The sequence below is a fragment of the Pantherophis guttatus genome, chromosome 2 (assembly GCF_059756535.1).
Source record: "Pantherophis guttatus breed Tessera chromosome 2, ASM5975653v1, whole genome shotgun sequence".
NCBI classification, from domain to species: domain Eukaryota; kingdom Metazoa; phylum Chordata; class Lepidosauria; order Squamata; family Colubridae; genus Pantherophis; species Pantherophis guttatus.
In genome coordinates, this window is record NC_142064.1 from 162,921,391 (window position 1) to 162,948,865 (window position 27,475).

Sequence of the window (27,475 nt, forward strand, 5' to 3'; positions counted from 1 at the left end):
TATTATGTGAACATATCACATTTTAGTAGAAACGTGCTGATCAGTGGACCTTACCCTCATTAGTGATTTATAGCATCTCACAGTGGCACCTAACATAGATTATTTTCATTAATGATTTGTTGTCACAGTAATGATTGGGTAGCATTGTAATATACTATAATCTTCTTATAAGAAAATGATCAGTGATTACTGGTAAGCACGCTTTTTCATGCCCCCAATAAACTGAGCAAAGAATAAGGATAGAGCCATCAAATGCTTATGCCACGCTAATTGGCTTTCCTCTTTCTCCTTTTGCACAGACACATCAAAACATGCTGAATAGAATTGCATCATGAATGTACATATTTCAGATATTCTAATGTAATTTATTACATGGCAGTGATATAAAGTGGGTTGGATTAGCCACATTTGGATTAACTGCACTGAAAACTCTGTGATTTAGTTCCTTCTTGTTGATTCAGCCTTATCTCCTTTAGTTCAGGCTTTTAAAACTAAGATAGCTTCTTTCCCCTTATTTTGAGGAGTGTGTTGGCAGATTGAATCACTCAAACCCTGAAGGTGTTTGTTTGGAATGGCCTCAAATGGAAAAATAAGAAGTTCTCCCTTTTCTCCATTGCCAACAGTAGAATTTTGATCCCAGCAATTTCCAACATAAATTGGCAATATTACATCTGATGGTTGTTGTTTTTTTACTCTGCAGAACAGGTTTGTACCTTCCAAGATGAGGAAGATGATTGCCTTTACCGCTACACTAGGGAAGAAGGCACCAATCTATCACAAAACAATACTGTTCTTGTGCAGAAGAAAGGTAAGTATTAACTTTCTATGAAGAGAGTGGGATCTCAAGATGTAGCAGGTAGGATAAACTAGAAGGTCTATTATTTAGATTTCACTAAGCCCTGTCAACTAGTTTTTCATTTGTTTTTGAAACTCTGTTGGTCAGTGTTTTCTCATTCACACTAATGGAGTTGCATCATGGTAGATCAGGATGTACTAGTAGTTTTCTGAATTATTTGCAATTGATTGACAAAGATGCCTGACTTCTTTTTTTTAGCAAGCGCAACGACAAATGACTTTTTTAAAAATTGGGTTGCTGAAACAAGGAAAGCTTGAACTGACCACGAGTGGACTTTATATGACAAAGGCAGCTCTGTTCATTTCTGATCTTGGAAACAAACCCCTGGATTTAAAGGGTGTTTGGAGACATGCTTTTTCTTTCATCCCAAGTTTGTTTCTGCAGTCAATAGTGGCTCCTGAATGACAATGAAAGATCCTCAGTCATCCGGGCAGAGTTGTCTGACAGCTGAGTGATGGCAACTGGACTTGTTTTCTTGTTGGTTTGAGAGATTTCGCTGCCCATCCAAGCAGCGCCTCCAGTCTGATCAAAATTAGTTAGGGTGAGAAGGAATGTACCGACTAGGTTGAAGTGCAAATGATTCCTATAGTCTGCCACTTTTCTTACTGACTTTTTCTATTCCTTCACCAACCTTGGATGGGCAGCGAAACATCTCAAACCAGGAAGAAAATAAGTCCAGTTGCCCTGACTCAACTTCCAGTGGCTCCTGAAGTTTTAAAATAAATAAAGTCCACTCTATTAGTCTAAACTCTGCTGCTCTAAATTAATCCCTCCAGAAGTTTTAGACAACAAAACTCATTGCCTGCACACAGCATCACTATGCACAATCTGGATGGTGAAATTGTAATCCAGCTCTTTTGGAGATAAAATCTGGGCTCTAGAAGCCTGATCTTCATAACCTGGCAGGAATTCTCAAAGTTTTCAGTTGGCTACCTCTATCTGGAGATGCTGGTGCAGAATTTTTTACATGCAATGCATGTGTTCTGCCACTGAGTTACAGTATCTGCTGCATTTGCTGTAACACTTTCCTCTTCTCTTCCCTAACCAGGAAAATGAAAGATAATGTTGCTTCCTTTGGTCTCTTGATTCTTTTGGAACATGTTTTTTTATTTGTTGTCATTATATGCAGAGTGTCCACCAGGAAGTTTTCTTTGGCTTATCCCCCTACTCATTTTTCTGATACTACTCCTGGGGTTGCTGCTCCTCCTATGCTGGAAATTCTGTGATTGTTGCAAGGTAAATTTTATCTTCCCAACCTGCAGTAGCAAAGGAAAACTGGGCCGGGGTGGGGTGGGGGGCTTTGGTGGCATGTTTTGAATCTAACCTGTGACTCAGTCATTTTTTTCTAACAACTTGAAGATTTTTTTTAAATCTTCTCTCCGATCACATAAAAATTAGAGGTCACATTTTCTGTCTTGTCCGTGTAAGCTTCTAGTTGAAGCTATTTTTATATTAACTAAATGTTAACAAGTATGTTTCTTCTACTGTAGATGTAGCTTTCTTCAACTTCAGGAGAATCATTATTTTAAAAGATTACTTTTCTCCAATATATCGGAGATACTGTATTTTGTTTTATCCTAAAATGATTGTGTATGGGAATTCGGAATGGAATATATTGGAAGGCATTGAGGTTTGGAGTTGGAGTAGACACTTGTCCGGTGGGAAAGATCAAGAAACAATGGCATTGCAACATCAATGCCAAGGAGCAAATGAAAATGTATGGAGAAAGAGAGCCAGTGATCCCTTACCACTAGTCCTATCGAGAAGAGCCTTGGTAGTACAGGGGTTTAAGGCACCCTGTTATTAAGCTTATTAAGACCAGCTGCCTGCAATTACTGCAGGGTTCGAATCTCGCCAAGGCTCAAGGTTGACTCAGCCTTCCATCCTTTCTAAGGTAGGTAAAATGAGGGCCCAGTTTGTGGGGGCAATAAGCTGACTTTGTATAAATATACAAAAGGATGAAGGCTATTGCTGAGCACATTGTAAGCCTTCCTGAGTCTTCGGAGAAGGGCAGCATATAAATCAAAATTAAAAAAAAAAAAAAGTGCCTGAGAAATAAGCATGTAGAAAAGGCATTATTTGTAGGATACATTGCCATAATCACTTACATCATTGATCTAAAGGGGTCAAGGTCATATTAATCTTATTTATTAGTTCAGTCCCTATGCCATGTAAACCAGGTTGGTATGTTTCTCTTGTTGCCTTTCATGGATCCACTTAAACAAGGGCAACAGGCAGAGAGGTCTATTCTCCTGCCAGTAAACTTAGTTTTGCATTTTTGCATTAAAACCAATTCATTAAAACCTTTTCTTTTTTCTTTTCTTTTCTTTTTTTTTTTTTGACACCTAGCATTGTTTGGCGTTGCTACCCTGTTGTGCACGAGGTACATCTTTTGAATTTATATGCGGTCTCTGGTACGGGTGATAATAGCATTAGCATGGTGTGCTTAGCTCAAGACTGAAAGAAAGCAATATAGACAGTCCTTGACTTACAACCATTCATTGAGCAACCATTCAAGATTACAACAGCACCAAACAGAGGAACTTACAGCCAGTATTCACACTTACAACCATTGTAACATCCCATGGTCATGTGATCAAAATTTAGGCACCTGTCAATCGGCATCTATTTATATGAGGTCAGGATTTGCAACCTTCCCAGCCGGTTTCTGACAAGCAAAGTCAAGGGGGGGGAGGGGTTAGTGGATTCACTTAATGATCATATGATTCACTTAGCAACTGCAATGATTCACTTAATAACCATGGCAAAAAGGTTTGTAAGATTGGGAGCATCTCACTTAACAATCACCTTGCTTAGCAATGGAAATTCTGGTCCTAATTGTGATTGTAAGTTGAGAACTACCTATATTACATTCAAAGAAGTCTAGTATGTTTGGGGGGGAGGGGAAACCTAGCAGGCATACAAGTTGCCTGTCACTTAAATCAGCTCAGTAATTATCTGTCTAAATTCTACCAGCCTGTATCCAGTTAGGCAGTAGCTGTCTTAAGAAGATTACGACTTTTCAAGCACTGTTCTCTGAAGCTCTTCATTTTTGGGAGAACCTGGATCAAAACCTATGCATTTAACTCTCTGAACAGCAGAGAGAAAATAATCCCTTATAGAGTATTTAGAGCAGTGTTTCTCAACCTTGGTAACTTGAAGATGGGTGGACTTCAACTCCCAGAATCCCCCAGTCAGCGCTGCTGGCTGGGGGATTCTGGGACTTGAAGTCCACCCATCTTCAAGCTACAAAGGTTGAGAAACACTGATTTAGAGAATGTAAAGAAACATAAAGCTTCATGTGTTTGAATTGAAATGCATTTTAGAATAGTATAATGATTCTGGAATATACACTATGAACCCATGCTGAAATATATGATGTAAAGTAGATGTATGATATAACAATAATGAGGGACAGAATTAGGAATTTGAGTCATGGATGGCCAATCTCAAAATTAACAATAATATAATTTATTGCCAGCAATCTGAGCACCAGTTACTAATTAGAAATAGGGAAAGGGGAGTGGGAAACTCATGCTACAGTGTAAGTAAGGTGCTTCTCCTTTGACAATGTAAATAAGGTGCTTCTCCTTTGACAAAAGTATTTTATTTATTCTATTTAATACGGGTCTCCAACCTTGGCAACTTTAAGACTTGTGGACTTCAACTCCCAGAATTCCTCAGCCAGCTTTGCTTCTGGGAGTTGAAGTTCACAAGTCTTAAAGTTGCCAAGGTTGGAGACCCCTGATTTAATATATAAAAAAGATCTAAAGTTAGATCCATGGTGCTGAAGTACCAATACTAACTTTCTTTCCCTCTCTGAAGGTCGCATGGTTGGTTTCAAGGAGGACCACTATCTGCTCAGGCAGAGTCTCATGGCATCAGATCACCTGGACACTCCAATGGTGCGCAGCGGTAATTTGAAAGGGAGAGACACAGTCCACTGGAAGATCAGAAACAATGTGCAAAAGCAAGACTACTCATCCTTCGCCTTCAATCCCAAGGATATCAGTAAGTGCTTGTTTTACAAGGTGGAAAAGAGCATCCTGATGGAACATAGCTTATTTCTGAAGTTAATGGTGACCATAGTGCAGGGGTGCCAAACTCAAGGCCCACAGGCTGAATGGCGGCCCGTGGGGCTGGCTTGGAAACAGCGAAGGACCAGCCCATGGTGCCTCTGCCAGCTAAAACAAGCTCCCAATCTCCATGAGGCCCTCTCGAGCTTCGTTTTCACTGGCAGAGGGTTGCAGGAGGCCATCCCATCTGAAAACGGAGATTGGGAGCCCGTTTTCACTGGCAGAGCACTCGGGCCCCCACAGGCACCCCTGACACGAGTGACATCAAGCTGGCCATGCCAACCCTGGCCACACCCACCCCGGCCCACCGAGGTTAAACACAACCGTGATGCCCTCAGTGAAATCGAGTTTGACACCCCTGCCATAGTGGGATAGTTACTCCTTCAGTATCTGGTTTGAAACCTGATTCAAATATCAAGGCAGTCATGTAGCCTCACCCATCTATAGCCTCCCAAAGTATGTGAGGAACTGCTGGTTAGGACACAGGTAGTCCTTGGTTACAATGGCAAGTGAGACCAGGATTAACATTGTTAAGCAATGTGGTTGAAAGATACAACACCACACGTCCACATTGCTTAGTGACAGCAGTCCCAGGCAATTCTGGCTACCATCATAACCTCAAGATGGATGGGTTGTTAAGCAGAAAGAGATGGGTATCTCAAGTAAGGAGCACACGAGTCGCCAAGGGAGGGCATGCAAAGGCTTGGCACAGGAGGCCAGAGAGAACTGGCTCAGGCCATGCAAGAATTGGGGAGGGCAGCAGAGACTTTGCATGAGATACAGGAGCCAGGAAAGGGTCGGGAAGGACCAGTGGAAGCTGTGTGTGTTACTATGGGCAGGTAAAAAAGCAGGAGAAACTTACTGGAGCGACTTTCAACCTTCCTTCTGGGGCTTTGCTTGTGGAAAGCTGGCAGGGAAGGTGGCAAATGGTGACATATGACTGTAGTTTTTTGTAATGTCATAATCGTAAGCTGGACACTGGAATACCCAGTTCACAATTATGTGACCGCAAGGGTATTGTGTTGGCTGGAATATCAGAGATTGGTCGTACATTCATTTTTTCAGTGCTGCCATAGCTTCGAACAGTCACTGAACTAAGGGACATACAGTAAGCCAAATCCTTCCTGTACCCTCAAGTCATGATCTCTTTCCACGTTTTCAAAGATAATGGTAAGCTTGCAAGCTACCTTTTTCAGTAGAGCTGCCTGAATAGAAAAGGATTTAACATAAGGCTGATTCAAAAAAGATCTCAGACTTGTTTTTTGAGATGCTGTTAATTTTTCAGAGAACTCTCGTGACCATTAGTACAATTGCCTTGTTTTTTTAGATGTAACTGCACCACGAGCCTATACATTTTATGTAAGTTTAATTTTTGAGATGTCTCTGGAATTTCTGCTCTGAAGATACTGATAGAAGGTGTATCTGGGAGAAATTCCTGTCGTTCTTACCTACAGTTATACTTAGAAGCAGAGAAGGGATCACTGTGTAACTAATGTAAGACTATGATGTAGATTCTAATTTTTGAAGTCCAGCAAAACTCTATGTCAAAATTATAGGTACTTCAGAATTCTAATCACTGTTTGGTATGTGTAAAATAAACTCTCTGACTGAACCATATCATTATTTCCCATTATATCTCTGTATTAATTGGTTGTGCTCCTTGCTTGACTGGCAGCTGCAAATTCTGATGGATTTATTTTCTTATTTTCAGTTCCATATGGGCTCTCTCTCAGATTGACACGCCTTTACACCCAAAGTCTTGCAAAACTGGATAGCCGTGAAAAAGAGCAACTGCAGAAAGAAGTGGAGGAAAATGTAAGAAGTAGGGGTATTTGTTCTATTTTTCACTCTCCCTTGTTATAGGACGTGTGTGTGTATATCTGTATGACTTGCTCCTCTTTTTATCCTCACCATAGTTCTGGCAGGTGGGTGAGGTAGATTTTGACAGACCCAAAGTCCACACAGAACATGACAACTAGTCAGGTCAAATAGGAACCAAAGAATCCTCCCCAAACACTCTGTCATGCTGGTTTGTTGCTGAGGAGGCAGAGATATTGAACCCAGTGCAAAATTTCTTTCCCTGGATTTGAGTGTTGATACAACTTCTGTTGTGGATGTGATGTCTGGATATAAATCAAATGAAGGGCAGAAGATGAAGGGCTTGATGCTTTTAATATTAATATTTGACTGAGCACCTGATGAACTTATGTACCAGCTTGATGTATATTGGGTCAGTTAAGGATCCTGGTGGCTCACATGGTTAGGATGCTGGGTGGGAGGTTAGCAAGCCGGCGTTTGAGACCTGAGTACTGCTGTGGGTTGGGGTGAGCTCCTGTCATTTGCTCAAGCTCCTTTATGGGGATATCAAAGGAGCCCACTCAGGCATCCCGCAGGCAACAATGCTGTCACTGGCTAAACCTAACCTTTAAACGGTGCCTCTAATATGAATGGGATGGGGGGATTAGGGATTGGGGTAGTTCTCTTGAGGATCTGGACTAATGACCCTCTCTTGCTCTTCCCAGCTGAATGAAGTGTACAGAATAATCCCAGGTTTCCAAAAGTTCCAGCAGACAAAATTCAGGTGAGAGCATAACTGTCTTGGGAAGAAAGAATGAAATCTCAGTCAACAGATTTTTTTTTAAAACAGGAAAGTAGATGATGATAGGTGAATAACAAGGAACTTGTGTAATGAAAGAATATCTTTTTGGCCGTCTTCTTTGTCCTTTTTCCTAGAATGTGAAGGTAGTAGAATTTGAATTCTTCTCTGATCAGCTTTCCAATGCTACAACAATAACTGTATAAAGTGTACAGGGTACTGATTTGGTCTGTCAGTCATTAAAGTTCTTGATATTCTTTTTCATTAAATCCATGAAATTTATGGATTTTATCTGTTTTCTCCCCAGGATTCAGCCAAATGCTGGAAAAAGGTAAACAAAACCATTCATTTCTACTCTAACTTCCAGGTATGGACTTAGAAATAAATTTCCATTGTTGTGCTTTACTGCAACAATTTTTGCCTACCTTCCAGAAAATAGGATGTTGTTATTTAACTTTATCACTGCTGGTCTTTTTCTCTGCATTGCATTATTTACTTTCCAGAGAATCAATAGCAATAGCACTTAGACTTATATACCACTCCATAGTGCTTTACAGCCCTCTCTAAGTGGTTTTCAGAGTCAGCATATTGCCCCCAACAATCTGGGTCCTCATTTTACCCACCTCGGAAGGATGGAAGGCTGAGTCAACCTTGAGCCGGTGAGACTCAAATTCCTGGCAGCCGGCAGTCAGCAGAAGTAGCCTGCAGTACTGCATTCTAACCACTGCGCCATGACGGCTCAAGTTGTTTATCCTGAACTTCTCATTACTACTGTGGAAACCTATGCTGATACAGGTAGTCATCAACTTATTTCAGTTCATTCAGTGACTATTCAAACTTGGGACAGCGTTGAACAAGTAGCACTTAGGACCGGCTCACAGAGTTTTGACCTGTTGAAGCATCCCTGAGGTTACATGATTTCCAATATCCCCTGCCAGCTTCCCTTAAACAAAGTCAAAGGGGAAGCTAGCAGGAAATTAGAAGTTATGGTCATGTGACATCCTTGGTGGACTGCCACAATTAAGAATTGTGGTCATGTGATCTCCCACTTTATGACCTCAACTTGGTGACAGCAATTCCAGTACTAATTGTCATTGTTAACTGAGGACTACTTGTAGTAGGCAGCTAAGAGTTACACATAGATTATTCTGGCTGTTGTAGACGGACATTTCCACTGACAGATTCCTCCATGAGGTTTTGGATTTGACTCTAGCCTGAAATGTTTGAAGACAGACGTATGGCCATTAATAGGCTCCTGGAAAGTGTAACCAGCTAAAAACTGTAGAAGCCCATGTTATCTCTTTGGTGCTGCATGTTACCTGGTCTTTCAACCCACTGCAGGTGCCACTTTTGGGGATAGTGGGAGCCACCCAATATTAATTCCTTAGCTGTGGAAGACTCTAGATCAGCATTGTCTGTGGATTAGCAGTTATAAATTTGTGTGGGCATTTGTGGACAATGGTTGCATCTTGCTACAGCTCAAGCTGGGATGGCTGATCGGTTTGGGCATGATTTTATTTTTTCTTATATAACACTAGGGCTTCATTTGTCATGTTTCCTCATATGTGGCCATATGCCAGGATACCACATGGGCAGGGGAGGCAGCCTGATGTTTTTCTTCTTCCCAGGCAAGACCACACAATCCTGGACACGGTGCTCCCAGCTCCCCGCTCAGCCAGGAACGAAATTATCAAAGTAACAGAGAAGCATGTCTCGCAAGGAGCTTTCAATGAATTAAAAGTGTCGCCTGGTTACTACACTGTGATTGCTGACCAAGGTAGGGGCCTCCTCCTCCTCCTTTTTGTTTTAACATCTGAGCTGCTCCATTTCAGACTGATTGAAGGATGGGGTAGGGGGAGCCTTCTGTGATGGAATGCTTCTCCATACAGTTTTCTCTGTCGGAACCAGTCTGGGAGCCTTTGGGAGGGAGAAGTCTTCTTTCATACATGGCAGAGTTCTTGTTTTTATTACTATAGTCCAGAGGTCTCCAACCTTGGCAACTTTAAGACTTATGGATTTCAATTCTCAGAATTCCTCAGCCAGCTCTGCTTTGCTGGCTGACGAACTCTGAGATTTGAAGTCCATAAGTCTTAACGTTGCCAAGGTTGGAGACCCCTTCTATAGTCAGCAGTGATACAGACTGTCCTCAATTTACGACCACAATTGAGCCCCAAATATCCATTGCTAAGCAAGACAGTTGTTAAGTGAATTTTGCCCCATTTTATATCCTACCTTTTCACAGTGGTTAAGTGAATCACTGCACTTGTTAAATTAGTAACATGGTTATTAAGTAAATTTGACTTTTTCCCTTTTTAAAAAAAATGTTTTTATTCAACGTTTACATCTTTTAAATCTTAGTTATACTTTTACAGCTTTCCAATACTGGCATTTTTAGTAATATCCAATTTATCTTTCAGCCAACTATATACATACACATTTTGCTTGTTACATACTTATTCATATAATCAATACATTTTATATACAAACCTACTACACATTAAATATAATATTCCATTATAATATCTTCTCTTTTGCTATACACTATCCATTAAGTTTAGATTCCTTTTCCAACCAATCATATCATCTGTTCCATGTTTCATAATAAATCGTTTCCTCTCTGTCCTTAAGTTCCATCGTTAACTTGTCTGCTTCTGCACTTTCTCATTGACTTTGCTTGTCAAAAGATTGCAAAAAGTGATCACCATAACCCCGGGACACTGCAACCGTCATAAATATGAGTCGGTTTGCCAAGCATGCCAAATTTTGATCATGTGACCATGGGTATAGTGCAACAATCGTAAGAGTGAAAAGGGTCATAAGTCACTTTTCTCAAGTGTAACTTCGAACAGTCACTAACCAAACTGTTGTAAGTCGAGGCCTACCTGTACAGCCTAATGCAGACTGACAATTGCACTGAAGGTTAGGGGTGATTCCAGAAACAAGACTTTGCCATTTTTAGTCATGTGACACTGTGGACCTATTCTGTTTTCCTTTCCTGAATAAATATTCAATGACAGACGAAATGTCAAGGTAAATCCAAGTGGTGCTAACCTGTGACCTTCAAATGTTGTTGAGCTTCAGCTCCCAACAGTCCTGGCCAGCACAGCTAACTTGAGAAATACTAGGAGCTGCAGTTCAGCAACAACTAGGAAAATGAATGTTGCCCACCACTTGAATAAATGATGATGTGCAAATTCAGGAAGAAGAAGATATTGCCATCTGGACTCTCCTGTATTATGTAGGAGGACAGAGTAACTACCGGTATATAGTAAGAATTCAAGGGCTTGTTTTATAAGAGTGCTTTCTAATAGTGAACTTATTCTTCTTCTTTCCTTTGCCTCCATCCAAACCCCAGATGCCCAGGGCATGGTTGAGTTTCAGGAAGGGGTAGAGTTGGTGGATGTTCGGGTTCCCCTGTTCATCAGGGAAGAGGATGATGATGAAAAACAGCTGCATGTAGAAGCTATTGATGTTCCTGTGGGCACCGCAAAAATTGGTCGTCATCAAGTCAACATCACCATAATAAAAGAGCAAGGTAGTATGATAGCGTACAGTGGGGAAGACAAATGTTAGTCATACAATCACCTTTGGCTGGTCCTTGTGTAGTTTATTTACCATAGTTAAATGTAGCTTGTTCCTGGAAAAGACCTTCTGTTCCAATGGGCAGTCAGAAAACTTTTTGGTTCTCTGAAAAATCAGTTGTCCTATCTATATATTATAGACAAGAGATGGAAGAACTCCTTTTGTGTCACTTAGAGCACCTTCAAACTCTTCAAAGCACGCCCTGAAAAAGGAAACTTCAAAAGTTAGGGTAAATGGATTGGGGGAACTTTAAAAAGTAGAATGAATACCTTAAGCCTTGCAAATATTTAAGGCATTCATTTCATCTTTTAAAAATTTCCCAACTCTTCCCCAATGTCAAGCTGATTTCTATAAGTGAATCTAGGAGCAAAACAGGTACTTGCATGCCTTAAATGAGGTCACAGATCATCATTATATCAGGGGTGAAATCCAGCAGGTTCTGACAGATTCTGGAGAACCGGTAGTGGAAATTTTCAGTAGTTTGGAGAACCGGAAAATATCACCTCTGGCTGGCCCCCGAGTGGGGTGGGAATGGAGATTTTGCAGTATCATTCCCCAGGAGTGGGGTGGGAATGGAGATTTTGCAGTATCCTTCCCCTGCCACGCCCACCAAGCCACGTCCACCAAGCCACACCACGCCTACCAAACCACACCCACAGAATTGGTAGTAAAAAAAATTGGATTTCACCACTGCATTATAGCTATATGAAAAGAGTAGAACTGTCTCCAGTATCACTGGTGATAAACATGTTTTCCATTTTTCTTTGACAACTAGTGTTTATGGAATTCCAAATCTCATATTCATTTAGGGAGGGATGAAAATGGTGAAGAACATAGCAAAATCCATTTAGAGGGTAGGCACGCACATATCTGTTAATATTAGGGATGCCAGTAAAAAAAAAATCTGAACTTGGCTGCCAACCTAGGCTATGCAGAGTATCAAGAAACTAGTTGGAGGAATATTGAAGTGTGAGGTCGTTGGTGCTCTCTGAGCTTGCTTGTGTGTGTCTGTGATCATTTTTCACCCAGTTTCTTGGGCTATTTTCCATCCAGGTGTGCAGTTGATTGGAGGTTTGTTACCTGACACTGATAGGTAGGGCAAGCTGTCGTAGGCATTCATGTAGGAAGAAAAGTTGTTCTTTGGTGGAAGTATGCCTGCAGGCAAATTTTTCCTAGAAAATTTTCTTACATTTTTCCAAGCAAGCTCAGAGAGCACCAAGGACCTCTCATTTCAACCCTGAGCTACAAATATTCTCTTTTATTAATATTAAAGTGTAGATCTTGTTCTCTAGCTTAAAAATAGGGGCAATAAGTAACATTTCCTGCTTGTTAATGTAATCATATGTCTGAATAGTGCCTAGGTTAAACCATTATTTTACAGTATTAGATGATTAAGATTGTTAACATATTATCTTTGTATCTTTTTAGCAAATAGTATCATTAGCTTCCTGGAGCCAGTTTATTCATACAGCCGCTTTGACCAGCTGGCTAAGATCCCTTTGGTTCGAGAAATATTGGAGAAGGGAAAATCCCAGATAACATACAGGACACGAGATCTCACAGCTCAGCAAGGCAAAGTAAGCATTCTTACAAAAAGAGTTATCATAACGGTTGCACAAAAACTTTCAGTCACTGCATGGTCATATTGTAGCCTTGGCATAAAAGAGGGAATATATAAATGTGTTTCTAGAAAAAGCATGAAATCCTGAACATCACTTAGAAAAGCAAACTTCAGCTTCAGCTTTTCAAGTGGGTACAGCAATACTTTATTATCTTTCTGTTATCAAGCATACAAAGCTGTGAGGAGAGCAAGAAGCAACAAAATGTGATCTCAAGGCAGATTGACAGGTCTGCAGGCATTCCTGCCATATTAGACCAGCTCTGTGGGCCTGCATTGGTTGCCAACAAGCTTTTGGATGTTATGATACGAACCTATTACATAGCTTGGCAGGATCACATTTTCCCACTGAAATTAGCCTGGCCAGTTTGCTATGCCTGAGAAAAACTTAATAATGTTCCCATTTTAGGGAATGGAAGGGGGCTGAAATTCAACAGTAGTTCTTTTTAATGGCTGAGATGGTTCTTTGAAACAACCTCCCGCTGGGGATCTGTTGGCTCCAGCCCTAATCACCCAGAGCTCTTCTAGAGGATACTTGGATCCTGACTCCTTCTTGGTTTGGTTATAGTTTAGTTAATTTGACATGACTTGGTTTTCCATTAGTCTTTGTAGACTTTTTGTTTACTGTATTGTATATTGTTTGTTATATAACTTATCTTTCTGTTGCTGGGATTCCTTAGGGATTTGGCTGGCTATGTGAGTTAAAGGGTAGTTTAATAATAATAATAGGAAAACCCCTGAATAAACTAGTAGACCTTACAACATAAATCTGCAGACTAAACATTGTTTGATAAAATGTGATGCGCCTTTGGTGTTACTGCTTTTTCTTTGGGGTTTTTGTTTGTTTGTCTGATTAGTTCAGGGCACAATTCTAATTGAGACCAATGTATTCAGAGGAAGGAGGCTGTCTAGGGAAGTCTTAAAAAGAAAAAAGCTTTCATTCCTGCCAATTCAGTTTTTAAGCTTCAGTGGAGCAGAGGGCACAGTAATTTTGTGAAGGAAGAGACTGGGAAGGAAGGTTAAAAAGTCCTCTGGGACAATAGTTTGTGTTAGGGAGAAGTTAAACAGTAAGCATTTCACCTATTCTGTAGCTGAGATCTTACACCATCTTCTTTCTATAGCCAAAGGAGGAGAGGAAGAGAATCAAACTAAGAATAAGAAGTTGTTGGTGCTGCTTTCAGTCCATTATCAGCCCAGAGGGCATAGTCCCAAGGCCACCTAACATCTCCTCATTTCTTTGTAGCTACTTTGTGGATCATCCATAGTAATACAGAGTTCAATGTAGATTTTGTTCTTCTTTCTTTCTCTCTCTCTTTTTTTTAACCAAGTTTTTTTCTTTTCAGCATACATATTTTGTGAACAGAGTGCTGACCAGGTCACATCTCATACATCTTATATATAATCCAAATCATCATTATAATATATCTTAATCTTACCTTTTTTCCCAATATTTATCTCTTTTATACATCCTTTATCACTATCATTTTTCTCCATCTCTACTTATTTCAACTTCTGCCATATTATTTTCTTTCCATCATTTTTTATCCTGTTCAATTTTATTTTTAAATAACATTACGCCTTATGCTCTTTCACTATTACAATCACTCCAGTTGTTTACATTCTTCCTTCATTTCCAGAAATATTTCTCTATCTTTCTCAAAGAACGAATGAAATATATTTGGTGAAATGCAATTCCACAGTAAATGTGGAAACTATTATATAGTAAAGGATTTTAAAAATATTTATCTGTACATTGTATGGCTCAAGGTGGAGGCCATCTGCTAAAATGTTGTAAATTGCTCTGGGTGGTGTCATTGGATCAGAAGGATGGAATATGGATGTTTCAATACTTTAATGGGGAAAAAATAGTACCTTGTTCAGTGTGTTCTCTCTTTACCTTTCCAGGATTATGTTTTTGCGGAGGGTGATCTGATCTTCCTGCCTGGAGAGAAGCAGAAGGAAGTACAAATCAAATTGATGGAGTTGACAGAGATTGATGCCCTCCTTCGGAACCAGCAGCTGAAACAATTCGCAGTGGATCTCATCAATCCCAGGTTTGGGGCAAAGGTTGGCAAATACCCTCAAACCATAGTGACAATTGTTGATCCAGGTGAGCTACATTCCTTTCCAATGTCAATTCTCATTTTGATGCCTAAGTGTCATTTGTCTATTGTGCTGTATTGTATAAATGTTTAGACTTCTTGATTCCCTAGGCTCTGGCAAATGGAACCACAGAGACTTCAGTATTTAGGATCAAAAAATTTGACATAATGTGATTCCCAGAAAATATATTTTCATTCATAAGCTAGCAGTGTGGTCATTAAACAGTCAAATCCCATTTGTTCAATGTTGCTTTGAGTTTCAGCCAGAGGTGTTGTGTCATGTATGTCCTGTCGTAATTGTGAGTGTTTTAATGATATTCCTTTAGCCATTGTTTGATGTGGTAATCAGGATACAATTAGAGAAATAATTTTGCTAATGATTCACTGCAATAATTTTTATAATTACTTGTTTTATTTTTGCTTTGCATAATTTACATAAATGAGTGATCTATCATATAGTATGATATAGTATGACCAATATTACCTTGCAACAGATTTCTACAATACAGTATTTCCGTGCATCGTTTTATGATTCCAATAATTTTTGCTGTGCCAAATAACTTTGCACAGCCTCCCTTATAATGATACCGGATACACATATTTCATCTTCAAAACATATATTGAGATGTATTTTTCTTCTGTGAACTATGTTGTTTCTGTGAAAACAGTCTCGAAATGTTAAATATTGTGCAAAAAGTAAAAAAGAACTAGCAACAGCCTTTTATCAGGCGAAATAGAATATCTAGTATCCCTGAGAGATATTAGCCCTGAGAATGTGGCCTGTGTTTAATACCACGTAACTCTTATTATCTCAAGTTTTTTCTAAAGTTTTTTCTCACAATTTACAGATGTGTGAATGAGAAGTAACTATTGTGCTTCTCCCAGTTTATGACATGTCTTAATCCTTTACCATTTGACTTGTTCTTTTTTAGCTGTTTATAAAGTAGTGTAATTTCCTCTACCTTTTTTCTCCTTCCAGAAAATGTGTCATCAGAGATTCAGTTTCCATATTCTCCTAGAGGCACTCTTATAGCACCTCTTAATCCAAATGCACAGGCTTTAAGCTCTAGAAAGATCCGCTTCAATTGGTTGCCTCCACCAGGCAAACCAGCAGGATACAAGGTATGGAAAGTAAAGCACTAAGGACATATGAGACTGTTGTGTATGGAGGGAAGCACACTCTTGCTTATCCCATCTGCTAAAGTCAAGGCTCGTGAAAAAAAACTGCACTGCAGTGCAAGCAAGAAAAATACAAACACTTAGGAGATGTTTTCTAAAGTTTTTGCCAATAGGTATTGTAAATCTGTTGGAGTACAAAGGAGGGGAAAGTTGGAAATTAAATATTTATCTATATTAGTTTTAGGGTGCTGTGTTATTCTTTTTTATCTTCTTTTTTAAAGTATTTATAAACTCGATAATTTATACTTTTTTTAATATCATGAAACCTCAATGTACCTTAATATGGTTCATCTTTTACTAATGTTATACTGAGTATTAACTATACAATTTCAGTAACTATAGTATCTATTTATAGATATTAATGTCTTTGAAAATACACCTTTGTTTTAATTTTTAAAAAAACGTAAGAACCTTTCATTGCATTTTAAAGATTTTATTCATTCGCATTGCTTACACTCATTTAATCAGAATTTAGTTTTCCAAATATTATTAATAAATTAATTCCCTGTTGTTTTTACATTCACTCTTATGTCTTTCCTTATGCATAAGAGAACAATCCTCACTCGGATCAAACAAGTGGCATAGCCATTCCATAAGAACACACAACCATATTCTATCATTTGTAGATCCACTTTCAATGCCATCTCTGCCTTGTGAAATAAAACTTGTTCCTCATTTCCTATTTCTTCCATAACATCTTTTGCACATAGTCTATCTGTAGAAGCAAGCATCACTATTAACATTGTGGATACTAACTTAGGATTCCATTTTTCAAAAATGCCCTTCAGTATTTTCAATGTTATACTTTTTATACAGTAATATAATCAGAGGCATAATGTCACATCATTTTGACATAAGAAACAACAAAACTGCAACATAAATTCTGAAATATTTTGACCTGGATTTAAAATCAACTAAAACTCCATCTCTACCAAAACATTAAGTGTGGCTTCAAGCTATTAAAGATATGCAAGCCTTAACTCTTCTCCAGTGTGGTGGCCCCGAGATATTTAGGTCAAATTCTTGGGAATTGTGGGAAATGCAATCCCAGCACATTTGTGTAATGTCAGGCTGTACAAAATGCCACTGCTGCCACTGAGGAATGTGGGGAAAAGCAGAATGTTGGAAGAGTCAGAGTAAGTGCTGCCCATTAGGTCTGTACATTATTCAATATAATAGTAAGTGAACAAGTCAGTATCTGTTGAGGGTAAAACTGCCCTCTGCAAAGTGGTACAACGGACCAGACAGCGAATAAATACGTTGCTTAGCAAAACACAAGATACTCACAGACTCTGAATGTTTAAAGAAAAATAAACAGTCTTTTCTTGTAGTAAAACAAAACAAACTTGGCTTCTCAAAACAAAGATAACACTTCTTCAAATAATCACGGTTCAACACAAAAACATAGTTTGCTTACAATTCCAGTTCTCTTCAGTAACACAGACATGGTTCCTTTCAGCAGTTCAATCTTCTAATAGCAGGAGCAGAAGTGAATGAACTTCCTGCCTTCTTTTATGTCTGCTTAGCACAGCCAATTAGTCATCTTGTAGCAGTTAAAGTTACAGAACATAGTTTTCAATATATTATTAATATATTATCTACCCAACCAAGCATCCAACAGTATCTCATCATAGATTGTATTCTGAATTGATTTCATGACTCCCTTTGTTATAAAAACAAGAGAAAGCAGTCTTAAAAATTACCATAGTAATTTGGGTATCTGCATCCTAACATTCCTAGGATTATTGCTGAAAATGCAGAGGTTAGGTTCACTACATTTTGAAGGCCTGGATAAAAAGAACATCTTGTAAAACTATGGAATTGCATTGCAGAGTTTTGGCTTTATTCTATTCATTTAGAGATAGTAACGTTTGTGAATGAGAATTTCCCTGTTTATCTTTTAATTATGTGATGGTAAATACTTCTTGGCCACTGGTGCAAATTTTTAACAGGGAAAGCCTTTCTCTTTGGACTGCAGGTGAAATATTGGATCCAAGGAGATCCTGAATCAGAGGCTCATCTGTTTGATTCCAAAGTACCTTCGGCAGAGCTGACCAACCTGTACCCCTACTGTGATTATGAAATGCAATCCTGTGCCTATAATGCTTTGGGCGAAGGGCTTTATTCTAAGGTGGTCCACTGTCGAACACTTGAGGAAGGTAAGGTCACATCCCACAGAGTTTGACAGAAAAAAATGGGCCATCTAAGGACTCCTTTCTGCAAGCCTAATCCATCAAGCATCAGCATATTCATGAATCATATTCAGATGAAGTGGATAGAGAAGTTCAAAACAAGGCAATGGTCAGGAAGATTATGTTGAAGCAGCCAGCGTTTTAAATTGGAGTTAGAATCTGATTATTTCTGCCCATCCGGTGACTTCAGGCAGAGAGAGCATGTTCCCAGATTCTGACAATGAAACAGTGTCACCTTTGGGATCTAGGAACTGGGCTGTTACAATATTTGCCCTCTGGAATGTCATCACCCCCAGAGACCCATATGGCTCTCATCAGTGGTGGGATTCAAGTAATTTAACAACCGGATTTCCTTGATGAGGGTGTGACATTGTCCAGATGAGGGTTATATCAGTCGGATCTGATGCTGGCTGAGTCATAACTTTTGACCACTCCCCTTGCTCCGCCCCTTTCATGCCCAGTTTAGACTCAGTCGGCCTGAGAGAAACATCTCCTACAGATCTGGCTATACAGCCCAGGTCTGTTCAATATCACAGAATTGTAAGTCTTTTTGACCACCTTTTTATTTCTATAGCTTAAAATTGTTACTTCCCCTTTAAATTTTTCCCCCCCTTCTATTGTAGCCTGCCGGTTTTGCTTTGCTAGAGCCTCCTAAGCTGCAGGCTTTGCTTCGCTCCTGGCGGCGGCCATTTTGAAAGCCCCATTTTAAAAGGGAACTTTTTTCCTTTTTCTTTTTCCTGTCTTTTTTGGGGGGGATTTTTTTGATCTATCCCACCAACGATTGTTTAAGGGGCCCTAGACCACAATACCACCAACAATAATAGCAATTACCTAATTTTAAGGGAAATTGCCAAATCGGGCCGCCGCCCACCCTACAGCGATCCCAAAACCGCTGATCAGCTGTAGAGCGGTTAATTGAAGCCCCGCGGCAATTTTAAAAGGAAATTTTTGCCGCTTTGCCACCAACGAGTCTGCAAGTTTGGGGGGGGCAGCAAGCTTCTTCTTGCCTCCCCCTGTGGCATTTCCAGCCAGTATTTTAATTTTTTTCTCTTTGTGGCTGGGGGGGCGCTGAGGAGGTCCGTTTCTAGGCTTGCCTAGACAGATACCTCCAGAGCAGAGTTTTCCTCCTGCTCAAGTGTGACCTGGCAGCCATCGTGCTTAACGCCAGAGTCGTTGCCATCTCAAATTTCAACCACGTGGTGAAACTGAAACCAAAAGCTATTTCTCCAGTCGACATCGTGGTCGCAGTGAGTATACTAAAGATGGCGGATCGCTCTTCCCATGGGGAGGAAAATACTATGTACACTGGGAAGAAATCAACTTCCAAACGTAAGCACCTTTCTAAGCCTGAGGAGAAGGATTTAGCAAAGAGGCATAAATCTCTAGAAAAGCAAGCTAGTGAAGTGCCTGCAACTGAGCCTGGTAAGGGGACCCCCCCCCCATCTACCCCCCCTCCTCCCATTTCAACTGTTAGCCAGGCCTGGTCTTCGGAGGGAGAGGGTAATGTTCTTCAACAAGACCAAAGCAATTTGCAAAACCCCTTTGCAAGTCAATTAATGACCCCTGCAACTCCTGTATTTGGTGGGCCTGCAGCTGCAGCTGCTTCAACAGGTGAATCCTCTATGCCTGTGCTAACCCCCGAAGATCCTTTAAAAAATGTGCCAGAAGGATTGAGAATTCTGATTGAACAGGCCATTGCTTCTAGAATGGCAGCCAATATTCATGGTCACCACTCTGGCTCTGCTATTTCAGAGCGATCTGCCCGTATTAGAATTTCTCCTGCAGTCAGTCTTACTGGCTCTCATTCTCCTGCAGCCTCCAGAGTTAGTGAAGCCTTTGTGTTTGAGGAAGAGAGACATTCTGACCTATCAGATGATGAGGGGATAATCCAAGATCAACCTGCCTTTACAGGATTATTTCCCCCCAATAAATTCAAGTCTTTATTGCATAAGGCTCGCTTAACAGCCGCCTTAAAGGAAGATGAATACTTTCAAGAGATGCAGGAGGCTCAAAAGGGTGGACTACAGGGACCTTTTTCTGAGCCCCCCCCTGAACTTTGTTATGTACCAACTCCACAACTGTTCATAGACGTGGTAAAGAAACAGTGGGCTGGGCCTGCAACCATGGCATCTGCACATGGTTCAGATAAGAAATATTATGCTGTTGCTCCAAAGTTTGCTCAACTCTTGCAAGTTCCACCTGTAGACAGTCCTGTAGCGGCCCTTTCCTCTTCTTCTTCATACGTAACTGGGGATACTTCTGAAGGTCTAAGGCCAGAAGACAAAAAGTTAGAATTTCTGTTTAAAAAGAACCATCAGGCCTCGGCATGGGCAATTCAATCAGCTTCATCAGCCTCATTTTTTAATAGAACTACCATCCTTTGGCTTCAACAGTTACAGGCAAGGGTACCCCCCAGTGAGGTTCGCCTTCATCAGGATATTAATAAACTCATTGCTGCCACTCAATTTTCGGCTGATGCAACCTTGAATTCAGCCAAATTTGCATCCAGAGCCTTAGCCTCTACAGTTTCAGCCCGCAGGATGCTCTGGCTTCGCCAATGGCCTGCTGACCTTAAGGCCAAATGGCGCTTGGCTGCAGCTCCATATTCTGCAAACAAACTATTTGGGGAATCACTTGACCCTCTTCTTGTAGAGACACGGGACAAGCGAAAAAATTTTGCCCTCAACATACAAACGGGCTGAAGGAAGACCCTCTCCATATTACAGAAGGCCTTCCTTTCGTTCCTACCCCCAGGGAGGCCCCTCCAGGCAGGAATATCTTCAGGGATCCTATCGATCCTCGGACCGTCAATATTTTCGGGACAGGAGCAGACAATTCCAGCCCAAACGGTCCTTTCGGGGTTCTGGTTTCCGCCAGTCCCGCAGTCGTAAGTGACTCACTACCAAATCCTCCAGTAGGGGGTCGCCTGTCCCTCTTCGCGGACAGGTGGGAAAGGTCATCTTCAGACCTTTGGGTTCTTTCAGTTGTAAAATTCGGCCTCCCCCTGGAATTTCTCTCCAGGCCTCCAACCCGCTTTCTTCAATGTCCAACTTCCAAAAGCGAATCCAGACGTCAATTAATGAACCAAGCAGTTCAGCACCTACTACAGATTCACGCCATAGAGGAGGTCCCCCACGATCAATGGAAACAGGGGTATTATTCCATCCTGTTCGTAGTTCCAAAGCGGTCAGGGGGGTGGAGAGCCATTCTGGACTTAAAAAATCACAACTCATACATAGTGTATCGCAGATTCAAAATGTGTTCACTAACCTCTATTCTTCAAGGGATTCGTCCCAACGATTTTCTAGTTTCCATAGACCTCATGGAGGCTTATCTTCACTTTCCCATCCTGCCAAAGCATCGACAGTATCTCCGATTCAGCTATGCAGGAAAGCATTTTCAATACCGGGCTCTTCCCTTCGGACTGGCATCTGCACCAAGGGTCTTCACAAAGGTCCTGGCGGTGGTGGCGGCTCACCTGAGACAACAACCGGTAAGGATCCAGGCTTACCTGGACGATATTCTGATTCAGGCTCACTCTCAAGAGCAAGCCTTACACGACCTACACCTCACGATTCAAACCCTGAACAACCATGGGTTCTTGGTCAACTACAAAAAAAGTCAGTTAGTGCCAGTCACCAGGATCACCCATCTTGGCGCCATCATAGACGCAGCCCAGGGGACCGTCTACCTAACCTTGGAACGACGGTCAGACATCAGGGACCTAGTAGCTCTCATTCGCAGAACTCCATCAGTTCCATTGGCCACTCTATCCAAGCTCTTAGGCAAGATGGTCTCCTGCGTCCAGATCGTCCCATGGGCACACCTTCACGCTCGCCACTTGCAGTGGTTCCTGCTTCCTTTTCAAAAGAAACGCCAAGCTCACACCATGTTAACAGTCAAAGTTCCACTTTCAGTCAGGCGATCGCTAGGTTGGTGGACATCGCCTTCTCTCGACAAGGGGTGTCTCTTCATGAATCACGACCGACTTGTACTCACTACAGACGCCAGCCTTCACGGATGGGGGGCTCATCTTGCATCACACGTGGCTCAGGGCCGTTGGTCTGCATCAGACCTCGCCAACCCTATCAACTGGCTGGAGCTGAAGGCCATTCGTCTCGCTCTCACGCACTTTCACCGGTTCGTGCAACACCGTCATGTTCTGGTGTTGACAGACAATATGGCGGCGAAGGCACATGTCAACCGTCAAGGGGGCACCCACTCAAAGCGCCTCATGGAGGAATCATTTCGCCTGGGCAAGTGGGCAGAACAACACCTCCTCTCCATCAGAGCGGACCACATTGCGGGGTCGGAAAACACACAGGCGGATTTCCTGAGCAGGACAGAGGTGGACAACAGCGAGTGGCAGATTCATCCCGACATATTTCATCAGATTTGCAACAGGTTCGGCATCCCAGCCATAGATCTCTTCGCCACACACCTGAACAATCAGCTTCCTTGCTTCTTGTCGAGGTTCCCGACGCCAGGGGCGGAAGGGGTCAACGCTCTCCGTCTCACCTGGCCGCCGGGTCTTCACTATGCCTTTCCACCGCTGCCTCTGATTCCGGCCCTGATTCGGAAGGTCATCGCCGACAGAGCAGAAATTATCCTCGTGGCTCCCCACTGGCCACGCCGTCCGTGGTTCGCAGACCTGGTCAGTCTCTCCACATTTCACCGTTGGAGGATTCCACCAGACGAGATTGTACTGCGTCAGGGGAACCTTCTTCATCCGGACCCTCAGTGGCTCCAACTGACTGCATGGCGCTTGAAGGGGCCCGTCTAAGGCAGGACAATTATTCAGATAGGGTGATTCACATTGTTCAAGCCTGCAGACGTAAATCCACAGTCAGACTCTACAATATCTCCTGGCTCGCCTTTTATAGGTGGTGCCGTTCCCGGCAGATAGATCCTGTTTCAGCCTCACCTGCCCAGATCTTGGAGTTCCTCAGAGATGGGTTTGACCGTGGTCTGGCCCATAGTACCCTTCGGAGACATGTGGCGGCTCTGTCTACGGCCTTGTCCAGTCCATCCGGCCGACCACTCACTCAGCACCCTGTGATAAAAAAGTTCCTGCGAGGAGCCAGGCTCTTGCGGCCCTCCTCGATTCATAGATACCCTACTTGGGATTTGCCCAAGGTCCTTAACGCTTTAACTGAGACTCCCTTTGAACCCCTCCGCACGGTTCACCTTCGCTTTCTCACCCTTAAGGTGGTTTTCCTTATAGCCATAACTTCAGCCCGTCGCATTTCGGAGCTGGCAGCCCTCTCAGTTAGGGAGGATCTCTGTGTTTTCCGGCCGGACACAGTTATTTTGAGATTGGACCCTTCCTTTATTCCCAAGGTTAATTCCCCCTTTCACAGGGCCCAAGAGGTTATTTTGCCCAATTTCTGTTCCCGGCCCTCTCATGCCTTGGAACGAAGGTGGCATACCTTAGATGTACGGAGGGCCCTAAAGATTTATATCAAAAGGACTGCTCCCTTCAGGAAGTCAGAGGCTTTGTTTGTTTCCTTTTTGCCAGGCTCCCTAGGGCTCAAAGTCTCTTCTGCCACAATTGGTAGATGGATCAGGGCTTGCATCGCCTCGGCATATCAGGCCCAGGCGATTCCTGTTCCCAATAGCATTACTGCCCACTCCACTAGGAGTGCTGCTACCTCAGCAGCTTGGGCAACTCAGGCCTCCCTTGAGGAGGTATGTAGGGCAGCCACCTGGTCTACCCCCTCGCCATTTATTCGTCATTACAAGATAGATACCTTTGCTTCTGCTGAAGCGTCATTTGGCAGGAGGGTTTTGCAGCAGGTGCATCGTGCGAGGGTCTCTCCAGGCCCTTCGACATCCCGCCCTTGAGACAGCCAAATCTTTGGTATGTCCCTCATCTGGACAATGTCACACCCTCATCAAGGAAATTGGGCATTGGTCTTACCTTAAATGCCAGATTTCTTGAGGGGGGTGACATTGTCCAGCCCCTCCCTCTGTCTCAGTGCCTGTACAGTTTATTGTTCTTGTTCAGTAGTTTTTTTCCAGTTGTCCCGTTGGACCGAATTACTTCCTCCTGATAACGGGGGTTCCTGTTGGAGATACTTCTGGTGGCCTTCCTTCGTCAAAACTGAGCATGAAAGGGGCGGAGCAAGGGGAGTGGTCAAAAGTTATGACTCAGCCAGCATCAGATCCGACTGATATAACCCTCATCTGGACAATGTCACCCCCCTCAAGAAATCTGGCATTTAAGGTAAGACCAATGCCCATTCTCTGCCTTAATGATTTCTTCCAACAACCAGTTTGCCAAATTGCTCAGAAAGTTAACAACCGGTTCTCCCAAAGTGGTGCGAACTGGCTGAATCCCACCACTGGCTCTCATCCAAATAGCAATAGCACTTAGAATTATATATTGCTTTACAGTGCTTTTACAGCCCTCTCTAAGCAGTTTACAGAATTAGCATATTGCCCCCAACAATCTGGGCCCTCATTTTACCCATTTTGGAAGGATGGAAGGCGGAGTCAACCTTGAGCCTGGTGAGATTTGAAGTGCCAAATTGCAGGCAGCTGGCAGGCAGCAAAAGTAACCTGCAGTACTGCACTCTTACCACTGCACCATCACGGCTCAGTCTGATGACATTAAGACAATCATTAAAAACCTGGTGGTTTTCCTAGGTTGTTGGAATAGGATGAATGTGGAGTCCCTATAACAATTTATTTTGTGTTGTTATTCATCATTATTGAACTAGTCTTCTGGCTGGCTCTTTCTATGTCAGTTGCTTCTTTTTTTTACTAATACCTAATACTAATATACACTTATCCATCAAACTCCAGATTTTAAGTTTAGAATTCCTATGAGGAGCAGTTCATTGAAAATGCTCCTAAATTAAGCACTTGGTTGATTTTTAGGGCATCTGATTTAAAATTACTGTATTATATAGCTCTTGTGCTATTTCCAGCTTCAGGTAACCAACTCTTCATATTCTTCCCTCAATGCATTCAAAGGCATTCAAACATTTCTACACTGTGTGTTAGTCGCTACAGAATAGTTTCTACATTTCATCTCTACAGTTCCTAGTGAGCCTGGGCGCTTGGCCTTCAATGTCATATCCTCCACTGTGACGCAGCTGAGCTGGGCTGAGCCTGCAGAAACAAATGGCATAATCACAGCTTATGAGGTCAGCTATGGACTCGTCAACGAGGAAAACAGTAAGCATGAAATCTGTGGGCTATCCTTAAAAATCATGTATAGTGTTCAATATCTTCATGGTAGTATTTCAGTTGCATAGGCATCACTGGAGGCCATTGGCATCACTGGAGGCCATTGCTATTAAAACCTATGATATCAAAACTGTCAATCCAAGGTGCAGACTATAAAACCCCCCGATGGTGATGATAGGAAGTATAGCACACACCCATCTCTCCACAGGTTGGATACAATTGATTGGTCTTTGTATGAAGCTTGACTTTGCTTCTCTTGCTTAGACTTCTTATTTAACAGTCATATTGCACGAATAAAGGGGAATATACCAGTAGTGAAATGTAAAATTTGTTACTACCGGTTCTGTGGGTGTGACTTGGTGGTGGGGGTAATGTGACTGAGTGGGCGTGGCCAACTTTTTTTTTTTTAACTTTTAACTTTTTTTTAACTTCGGCCGAAGAGGTTGTAAAAAATGTTTTTAAAAGCCTCTGACGATCAAGCAACTCAGCTGGGATCGTCAGAGGCTTTTAAAAGCATTTTTTCTACAACCTCTTCGGCCAAAGAGGTTGTAGAAAAAATGCTTTTAAAAACCTCTGACAATCCCAGCTGAGCCGCGCGATCATCAGAGGCTTTTTTTTTACTTTTAAAAGCATTTTTTCGGCCAAAGAGGTTGTAGAAAAAATGCTTTAAAAAAAAAGCCTCTGATGATCGCGCGGCTCAGCTGGGCATGTTGTGGGGGGCAGGGATTTTTGCTACCGGTTCTCTGAACCACCCGCTGCCATCACTACCGGATCGGGTGATCCGGTCTGAACCGGGAGCATTTCACCCCTGGAATATAGACAGGATAATGTTGTAGGATCCAATCTGGGTCAGTTATCGGGACCAGAAGTTTTGTCTTCTGAGCTTTCGGACTCATCTTGGAGCCTCTCTTCAGGGAACTTCTCTCTAGCCTCTCTACAAACCTTAGTTTACTAAATTAAATCAGTCTTTTTCAAATAAAGGCTGTTAATTAACTTTCTTAACAGTCTACAAGAATCCAAAGAATAAATCATCGTAATCTTACTATGGTTGGCAGAAAGCCCAGAAGCAATTTGCAGGAAACTGATAAGAGAACTAAGATCTGGACGCGAAGGAGAGTGAATGAAGTTGTTCCCTGCAAATTGCCTCAGTCGTCGTCCTTCCTTAAATAGGCTAAGGGAGTGGCCAATTAGCCCCAAGCCTTACTCTCGAGGAGACCTCCTCCTGAGGAACCACTCCTGCCTTTTGGCAACTCTGCGCACCCGTGCATCAAGAAGAGGCTCCTTCTCTTCTTCCTCTTCACTTATGGGAGCTTCTGGAGGTTCTGAAGGCCCTGGCTGAATCCCCGCCTCTGGCACCACATCTTCTCCAGCCTCCTCATTGTCTCTCTCGAGTGCCAGCTGCACAGGCTGCTGGTGCAGCACCACACCAGCCCCCTCGCTGTCGGAATCAGTTACTAGCTGCACAAGCCGCTGATGGGCCACAACACCCTGGTGCTTATTTCTTCACATAAAACCTTTTGCTTGTTGAAGAGGCCATTCGATTGATTCTGCCAATCCATACAACATTGAGAGCCCATTTGATTCAGTAGTAAAAGAACTGGCCTAGAAACCAGGGGACCATGAATTCTAGTCCTCCCTTAAGCAGGAAAGCTGGCTGCGTTGAAAAGGAAAAGTGACCAGATATGTATCAAATTTATATACACATACATATTTTCAGGACCCATTGGCCCCATAAAGAAAGTCTTGGTGGAGGAACTCAAGAAGCGGATGGTTCTGATTGAAAATTTACGGGAATCACAGCCCTACCGTTATACAGTGAAGGCAAAGAATGGAGCTGGATGGGGGCCAGAAAGAGAAGCTACAATTAACTTGGCTACACAACCAAAACGCCCTATGTCCAGTGAGTTTTTATCATAGCTTTTCATATGTGTATGTATGGTCAAGCTTCTACTATACAGTATTTTTGTTTTGGACTTAAACTAATGCAGCGTTGTTAACATATATTCCTTTGAGTTTCTGCTCCTATTGTGTGGATATTATACAATCAGTATTATAGTCTGCATTTAGACAACTGTAACTT

At 42.0% G+C, this 27,475-nt stretch overlaps 1 protein-coding gene across 12 annotated transcripts in view; it reads left to right on the plus strand.

Annotated features, from left to right (window-relative positions):
- ITGB4 (integrin subunit beta 4) overlaps positions 1 to 27,475 on the plus strand; it is a 97,396-nt gene that overhangs the window by 52,680 nt on the left and 17,241 nt on the right. For all 12 annotated transcript variants that reach the window (XM_034408643.3, XM_034408637.3, XM_034408642.3 and 9 more), the window contains 15 exons: positions 701 to 808; positions 1,986 to 2,092; positions 3,206 to 3,239; positions 4,682 to 4,867; positions 6,644 to 6,747; positions 7,455 to 7,513; positions 7,836 to 7,859; positions 9,157 to 9,305; positions 10,884 to 11,063; positions 12,539 to 12,687; positions 14,634 to 14,838; positions 15,810 to 15,952; positions 17,988 to 18,168; positions 25,246 to 25,383; positions 27,113 to 27,295. In XM_034408643.3, coding sequence (XP_034264534.2) covers positions 701 to 808; positions 1,986 to 2,092; positions 3,206 to 3,239; positions 4,682 to 4,867; positions 6,644 to 6,747; positions 7,455 to 7,513; positions 7,836 to 7,859; positions 9,157 to 9,305; positions 10,884 to 11,063; positions 12,539 to 12,687; positions 14,634 to 14,838; positions 15,810 to 15,952; positions 17,988 to 18,168; positions 25,246 to 25,383; positions 27,113 to 27,295 — 1,950 coding nt within the window. The remainder of the gene's footprint in view (positions 1 to 700; positions 809 to 1,985; positions 2,093 to 3,205; positions 3,240 to 4,681; positions 4,868 to 6,643; positions 6,748 to 7,454; positions 7,514 to 7,835; positions 7,860 to 9,156; positions 9,306 to 10,883; positions 11,064 to 12,538; positions 12,688 to 14,633; positions 14,839 to 15,809; positions 15,953 to 17,987; positions 18,169 to 25,245; positions 25,384 to 27,112; positions 27,296 to 27,475) is intronic.